At 36.7% G+C, this 8,472-nt stretch overlaps 1 protein-coding gene across 2 annotated transcripts; it reads left to right on the top strand.

Moving 5' to 3' along the window:
• Positions 1 to 899: 899 nt before the first annotated feature.
• Positions 900 to 7,127, top strand: LOC111479097 (inositol transporter 1). 2 transcript variants are annotated; one of them, XM_023123574.1, is made up of 7 exons: positions 900 to 1,542; positions 1,644 to 1,972; positions 2,597 to 2,667; positions 3,774 to 4,109; positions 5,618 to 5,725; positions 5,807 to 5,992; positions 6,269 to 7,127. In XM_023123574.1, the coding sequence occupies exons 2-7, from the start codon at positions 1,825 to 1,827 to the stop codon at positions 6,902 to 6,904; spliced, it is 1,485 nt and encodes a 494-aa protein (XP_022979342.1). In that variant the 5' UTR covers positions 900 to 1,542; positions 1,644 to 1,824; the 3' UTR covers positions 6,905 to 7,127. The 2 variants fall into 2 exon arrangements, with proteins under 2 accessions (XP_022979342.1, XP_022979341.1); XM_023123573.1 differs by having other exon boundaries at positions 900 to 1,549.
• Positions 7,128 to 8,472: the final 1,345 nt, after the last annotated feature.

Below are 8,472 nucleotides of genomic sequence, written 5' to 3'. Positions count from 1 at the left end.
AGAAAAATTTTAAGAAGGGTATAAAAGGTTATCAATTATTTAATGGTAAGAGTTAAAATATTGGATATATTAATATTGTGACATTTGATTTCTTTCCATCTGCCACGTCATCATAATTTGGCATTTTCTGGATGCTTATCCTCAAACCAAACGTGTGGTTGTAATTTGACATGTATTTATTATTATTTTTTTTTTGGAGTGAAAGGTTTATAATAATAAACGTGTAATTTAAATTCATATTTATTATTACGCTTTTTGTTGTTATTAATTATTACTTTAATAGATGTATTTAGTTAAGATTCTAAATTAATAAAATTATACTCTATCTTAAAAATATTCATAAACTTTAAAAAAAAAATAAAAAATACATTTAGTATTAATATTTGTTCGACATCTGAACATTTACCCATCTATTGATATGACTAAGTTTAGGGAATGACTCTGATACCATGAACGAACACGACTCTCCACAATAGTATGATATTGTCCACTTTGAGCATAAACTCTAGTGGGTTGCTTTGGGCCTCCCAAAAAAGGTTCACTCTAATGGATAAAGTATTATTTTATTATAAACTCATGACTATTCCTTAAATTAGCAGATGTGAAACTTTCATCATCTAACACAAAAGTAACATTAAAAAGTTTGAAGATAATTTATGAAGTGACAATAGATAGATTTTGTTCATATATTGACACTAAAAAAAAATTTAGAACGTTTTTTCTTAATAACTGTATAAGATGTTAATGTTACTCTGCATAAATTTTATGAATATTTTTATTAATTTAGCGAGTATACACACATATATATATATATCTCGACATTCTTTTAACCTATTGTTTTCGGGCTTCAATATTTATGATATAAATATGTATACTCACCAAATGAGAACAAAATCTCCAATCCATATGAGGATGGGAGAAGAAGGGACTTTGATTCTTATCCAAATTGGCTGTTGTGCCGTCTTTATTTGCAGACACAATCTCCTCCATGATTACAGAGAGCCCGTCCCAGTTCTATCCTTTCATACAATTATTGGATTTATAAACTTTTTTCTTCTTGTTTTCATATGGATAATGTTAAATATATAACTAATCTAGTGTAGCGATCGATTTGCGAACCCTAACCTAATCGCACAATCATTGATCAAGAGATCAATGGCTAAATCTGTCCGAGAGAATATGAAATTTAGCTATTCAAACAACGAAATTTGATACTTAATTCTTTGTAAAAAGATTTCAAAAAGTCTGGGAGATAGAGAAGAAATGAACGGCTTCGTGTCAATTTTGTTTGTAGTGAGGGCTGGTGAGACGAGTGTCCTGTAAACTGAATTTTACGCTCCCAAATTTCCATTGGTTCGGCTTCGCTTCAAGCTGGAGAGAGATAGAGAGGGAAGAAAACAAAATTGTTCGTGTTTTCTTTTTGGGAAATTTTCTGTTTGTTTTGGGGATTCTGTTACCTTCAATGATCCGAGGCTTCGAAGGGGAAATCCGCCGCTGCAAAATCCCCATTTCTGTAGCATTTGATCATCTTGATTCTTTGTGGTTTGCTGTTCGATTGAATCCCCTATCATTTTTAATCTTGTGTGTTCGTTCAGCTCCCGTAATTTCGATTCGGCTATTTTTTTTCAGTTTCTCTCTTGCAGCTTCCTTCAATTCTCTATATCAGAAGCTGTAGCTTGATTTCTAGTATTAAGGGGCAGTCGATTTCCCCTTCAAGAGTTCGAGTTTTGGCTTCTGTAGGTCGTTGAATACTCGATTTTACTGGGTTTTACGACGCCGATTCTGAGTTTAAGTCACTTGCGCTGGATTTGTTCCTTGTAAACGATGACGCTCACGCTTGAATCGCTGCCTGGAAGCTCTGGGTACTTGGATATCTACCCTGAGAGGAAAATGTATTATTTTAAGAATCCTTACGTGCTTGGATTAACGGTGGTTGCTGGGATTGGCGGGTTGCTCTTTGGCTATGATACAGGTGATGTACAATCTTCAATCGATCAACTGTTTCTGTTGTTTAAATCTATCGATTCTTTGTGTTCCAGTTTTTTCTTCTGTCTAATATGGTAGAAATTTTTGTTATCTTGTTCTTGTATCTCCAAATAGCGAGATTTTCTGCTCTTACTTTTCTGTAATCCAGTTCCTTCTTCATTCATATGGAATACAGAAGAATGATTTTTCAAGAAGAATCAATAATTTGTTTTGATTAGATAATATCTTGTGCTAGGCAGGTCGTGCACATTTATGTTGGTTTACTTCATTTCGAGTCTTGATGGATGAATGGTCTGTTCTTTCATATTTAAAGTTCTTTATCCTCTACTAGATTCTGGTGTTTGAGCACCACCCTTTTTAATTTTTATAAGGATAGTCTTCCTAACTCTCTTTTGATTTGTAATCGAGCTCTGAAACTCAATGGCTCTTTTCTGATAAACTGCACCCAAACCAAGGTCTATCTATTGCAATGCAAACAAAATTTTACCTCATCCCTTTCCTGGCTGTTGTTTCTTTCAATTAGAAACTGTAATACATTTGTGATCATAAGACCCAATGAACTGCCTGACTAAAGTTCAAAGTCTGAGCTAGAAATGATTGCTGATTGCAGGTGTGATATCCGGAGCTCTTCTTTATATTAAAGATGATTTTGAGGCCGTCAGAAACAGTAGTTTCCTTCAGGTAAACATCCTTAATTCTGGAAATTAATTTTCTGCCTTCTCTTTTTCCATTTTTTCCTCACTTTTCCATTTTCTCTCTCTCTCTCTACCCCTTCCTCTTGAACGGTGTTGTGATATCCTACATCGGTTGGGGTGGAAAACAAAACATTCTTTATAAGGGTGTGGAAACCTCTCCCTAGCATACGCGTTTTAAAAACCTTGAGGAGAAGCCTGAAAGAAAAAACCCAAAGAGGACAATATCTGCTAGCGGTGGGCTTGGGTTGTTACAAATGGCATCAGAGCCAGACATCGGGCGATGTGCCAGCAAGGAGGTTGAGCCCCGAAGGGGGTGGACACGAAGCGGTGTGCCAGTAAGGACGCTGGGCCCCACATGGGGTGAATTGGGGAGTCCCACATCGATTAGAGAAGGTAACGAGTGTCAGCAAGTACGTTGGACCTCGAAGGAAGGTGGATTGTGAGATCTCACATTGGTTGGGAGGAGAACAAAGCATTCTTTATAAGGGCGTGGAAACCTCTCTCTAGTACTCTCCTTAACAGATGCGTTTTAAAAACCTTGAGGAGACACCCGAAAGGGAAAGCCCAAAAATGACAATATATGCTAGCAGTGGGCTTGAGCTGTTACAGGTGTTTTGTTCACCGGTTAAGTTTGATAACTTGTGATTAAGAAGACAAACTTATATTTGGGATGTGGGTTTCTTCACCTCAAGCTATAGGTTTATTGATTTCACAGGTTAAACTAACCTAGACTTGTGAAATCCATCTTCTATAATTTATTTTATATGAAACTAACTATTTCATTGACTGGATGAAATAACAAGAGAAGGAGAATCCTATCGACAGGATTACAAAAAAGCTATCCCAGTAGGATATCAGAGAAGATAAACTGTAGTTACAAAAGATTAACTCTTATTCTATCTTTTTTAAATTATAATACGAACCGAACATTAGCTATACAAACCTAAGTACAAAACAATCCTTATGCAGATTACACAAACTCAGAGTTCCTTATTAAAACTGAGAGCCAAATATTCTGTCATGTTTTTCTAGTTCCTCCTCCACATACATGCTTCTTTTTATAGTGGAATCATGAGTTAAGAAAAATGGCAGGAAACAATTGTGAGTATGGCTTTGCTTGGTGCAATTGCTGGAGCTGCTGCTGGGGGTTGGATTAATGATGTTTATGGACGGAAGAAGGCAACCCTTCTTGCTGATGTTGTATTTGTACTTGGTGCTGTTGTAATGGCTGCAGCTCCAGATCCATATATTCTTATAGCAGGACGATTCCTAGTCGGAATTGGCGTGGGCGTGGCATCTGTCACAGCTCCAGTATACATTGCAGAATCATCCCCATCAGAAATAAGAGGTGGACTAGTCAGCACTAATGTGCTAATGATAACTGGTGGACAGTTTCTCTCCTACCTCATAAACCTTGCTTTTACCCAGGTTAGGCTTATCTCATTGCCACCTCTTTTGTGTTCGTATGACATGACTTCGCTTTGTTCTCTTTAAGATAGATAAATTTATATACTTGGTAAAAGGCATGGCTTGTGGGTGTATCTAGCAGAACATTTCTAAGATTGATCATGAAACTAACTCTGGATGAAATATCTCTAGTGTATTTTTCTGCCTTCTCAGTTGTTTGGTCGTGTGTAACAATGAAGCAATCTTTGACCTGTTTTCTGCTCACTGTTCTCTATGAATCTTACCAATTGTTGAAATTTCCAGGAAAAATTGTTGGAAAACAAGATGAGTTTAATGCAACTAATCTAATTGTTTCTGAACTCGTCATAGTTCATTGGATGAGTTCAGGCTCAGGGCCCTTGTATAATTATAGTTTCTCCTCCCTCATAGCTCATTGGAATTTCATCGTATCAACGAAATGTTGTTTCCTAAAAAAAAAAAAAAAAAAAAAAGATGGTAATGTCAACATACTTGGTATGGCTATGAAGCAGGGGATCTTTGCTACACTTATTGTTCTTCATTGCCATAGCAAAGTTTCATTGGTTCATTAAGAAAAAACAAATAAAGTTTGATTCGAAGCACTCCGAGTGCACCAAAATATTTCTAAAAACTAGAACAGTTAAGAGAATACTTGTACGTAAAACTATATTTGACTTAACTGTGTCCATTATCACTATCTGATGCGTAGGCTGTTGTTGAGAGATACTGTTATACGGTAATTTAGTTTGTAGTGCATTGCCGAAGCATTGTGCTATTGATGCTCATTACTCTATAATTTACTGGAATGAAAGGTTTTCATCTTGCAGTTTGAAGAGGCGGCATCAAGATAGAATTTCGAGATGCTAATTTAAGATTTCGACTGAGTAACATGTGAAAGGGACCTGTTCCATTCTTTCATGCCTAACTTAAGCTGCTTCCTTCTGTCTCTGAGTTGTAATTTTACATCACCCTGCCTTCATAGGTTCTTTTCTTGCAAAAAAAAGTGTTTTAGTTGAGGTGTTCTTCATTTTTTTTCTTTTAAATTGAAGAAGTTTTGGTTTCCATTCAAGAGAATTGCTTGCTTTGATGTTCTTTAAAAGTTATAATTCGATCTTTTAACCATAAACTGATTCAATTCCGCCAGATTTCTCGTTTTTGTGAAATACATAAACTTTCTCATAAACTTGCCTGCAGGGTATAAATTCGAGGAAACAAAGTTTATTATTTGGTTGATGATACTAAACTAATGATGAATAAGGGTCCTAAGGAACCATTGGTTCCGATTCTTATATCAGTAAGATACCTCTAAAGAACATTATCTTGTTTACTTACTCGCAACTATGAATTTCAGAGAATTATTGCCTACTATAATCTAGAGTAAATATTAATGCCTTATAATCCCTTGTTCTGGATATGGAAAACTCAGTTTCTGGTACAATTAGTCCAGAACTCTGTATTTTGGAATTTGAAATGTCACATTGACACTCTGAAGCGGTGACACACTTGGTCAGGTCCCCGGAACATGGCGTTGGATGCTAGGAGTTTCCAGTGTTCCAGCTGTGATTCAGTTTGCTTGTATGCTTTGTCTGCCAGAGTCTCCGAGATGGCTCTTTATGAAGGTGCATATAGTTATTGTCGTTAATTTGTGTTGGTTCGTTTCTTTCACATATTTAGATAACATCGTATTTCATGAACTGCAGGGTGACAAATCCAAAGCCATTTCTGTGCTCTCTAAAATCTATGATTTTCCTCGTTTAGAAGATGAGATTGATTATCTTTCTTCTCAACTCGAGGAAGAACGGCGTAAAGTAAAAAACGTAAGCTACTTGGATGTATTCAAAGCAAAAGAGATCAGACTTGCGTTTTTAGCTGGGGCTGGACTTCAGGTACAATTCCTGACTAACAGTAGGATTCAAATTTGTAGTTTTGAATGCATTGCAAAGGCTTAAAGTATGTTTGAAATGCTCGTGAGAATAATATCTCGAACGAACCTACCAACACTTTTGAAATAGCACCAAGTGTTCTTCATGCTTTTAAATTTGGAGTCGTTTCCAACCGCTAGAAACATATCTGGACATTGTTTGTATTAAGAACTTGGTTGGAATGAGATTCTGAATTTATCCGTGTAAGGATTGTTTCAGTAAATGTAATTGCAAATGCAGGCATTTCAGCAGTTCACTGGTATCAACACAGTCATGTACTATAGCCCAACTATCGTCCAGATGGCTGGCTTTCGTTCCAACAAGTTAGCACTCCTTCTATCCCTCATTATTGCTGCCATGAACGCTGCTGGAACGGTTCTTGGAATCTACCTTATCGACCACGTCGGGAGGAAGAAGCTTGCCATTTCAAGCTTATCTGGTGTTATAGTATCACTTGCCATTCTCTCTGGGGCATTCTTTGTTGGTCAATCTGGTTCAACCAATGGTCTAGATGGATGGATTGCAGTAATTGGATTAGCTCTCTACATTGCTTTCTTTGCCCCTGGGATGGGACCGGTGCCATGGACCGTGAACTCGGAGATATATCCCGAGGCTTATCGAGGGATTTGTAGCGGCATGTCAGCAACAGTCAATTGGGTTTCGAATTTGATTGTAGCTCAAACGTTTCTTTCACTCGCTGAAGTAGCTGGAACTGGTCCGACTTTCCTCATCCTTGCAGGCATAGCCGTGCTCGCTGTTCTGTTCGTTATCATGTACGTTCCCGAGACGCAGGGACTCACGTTCGAGGAGGTGGAGAGGATTTGGAAGGAGAGGGCTTGGGGAAGGGATTCAAATACAGAAAGCCTTCTTGGTTGAGCAGGAAAACTGAGTAAATGGGAGATTGTGATATATATGTGGGTAGGACTTCATGGATATCATTCATGGATATGATGATGGAGACAGATTTGTATGTTTTAATAAGAATATGCTTCAAATTGATTAAGGCATCTTCTCCAAAGTGAGGAAATAAGGTGTTCTTCATTTGGAAAGCTGGACTGTGTTTCTGTAAACTTAATTACGAATGCCTACAGTTTTCACATTTTAGAGTAGGTGGGTCCCGAGGGGGTGGATTGTGAGATCTCATATCGGTTGGAAAGGGAAACGAAACATTCTTTATAAGGGTGTGAAAACCTTTTTCTAGCCGATGCGTTTTAAAACCTTGAAGGGAAGTTCAGAAAAGAAGATAATATCTACTAATGGTGAGCTTGGGCTGTTACATTTGCTTTTTTGGCTGTGTTTCCTCTCTCTATAAGGGGTTTGTTTGAAAATTATCCCAACTTTTTAGGGTCCTACAATATTTTATCGATATTTCATAGTGAATAGTTAATACGGTTGTGATGAACTGAGTTAAGAATTTCATTTTCCAGTGTACTTTGTTTGAGTTAAGCAACATTTAAAAGTGGAGCGAGGTACCTCCATGCCGAAAGGGTAATACAACGGATGAAAGAGACAAATCAGTTGGCATTTTCAAAAACTTGTCCGCTTCCTATTATTCAACGTAAGAAGTTCCTCGCACATAAATAAGAGAGTTATTGAAAGGTGACCATCGAACACAATTGAGGAAGATGATGTACTTCAATGATTTTGGGTCTAATTTGGTACGATCATGAGTCAAAATTGTTTTGCACGCACATTTGAAGAATTAGTCGTTCAAAGTTATACATTAAATTAAATCAAAACCAGTGTGTGTATCCCATTTCCCAGAAATACCCTAAAAATTCAACCTTTTAATTCTTTGGTCAAAATCAGTCTCTCCAAAAACCCCCCTTTCATTCACTATAAAAACCCTTCCAAATCTTAACCCATTTCCAAATCACACAAGCCAATCCCAAACAACTCTCTATCTTTGCCTTTTTTTTTTTTTAGCATCATGAAGTTCCAAAAGATCCGTTCCGTTTTCATCGTTTGTGTTGTGTTCGGTATCATTTTGAGCCAGATTAGTATGATAGATGCAGCACGAGTGCTCTTTGAAACTTCAAATCATGGTGTTGATTATGTCGATCCATATTCAATAGTTTATCAAAAAGCAAAGGAAACTGTCTCAGGTTGGCTTGGCAAGTTATCTTCCGGACCAAGTCCTAGTGGCCCGGGACACTAACACTTGATCGGTGAAAGAAGATAGATATTTCATTTTCTTTCCTAAGTTCTTTATTTATTATTATTTCATTTCTTCTTCTTTTCTTAGTTCTTAGCCAACTTTTGGGCATTCATATTCTTATGTTGTTCATCACACAAACGTGTAAACAAATAATGTATAACACTTTGATTTCCAAAGCTAATTCGGCCTCTTTAATTTTATTGTTGTTAATTAAAAATGTTTATCTTTACCGATAGATTATAAGAATAAATATGTCTAACGTTCTACTTTATTATTATTATAACAT

This window comes from Cucurbita maxima, unplaced genomic scaffold (genome assembly GCF_002738345.1).
Source record: "Cucurbita maxima cultivar Rimu unplaced genomic scaffold, Cmax_1.0 Cma_Scf00005, whole genome shotgun sequence".
NCBI classification, from domain to species: Eukaryota; Viridiplantae; Streptophyta; class Magnoliopsida; order Cucurbitales; family Cucurbitaceae; genus Cucurbita; species Cucurbita maxima.
This window is presented reverse-complemented; position numbering and strand designations above follow the sequence as displayed.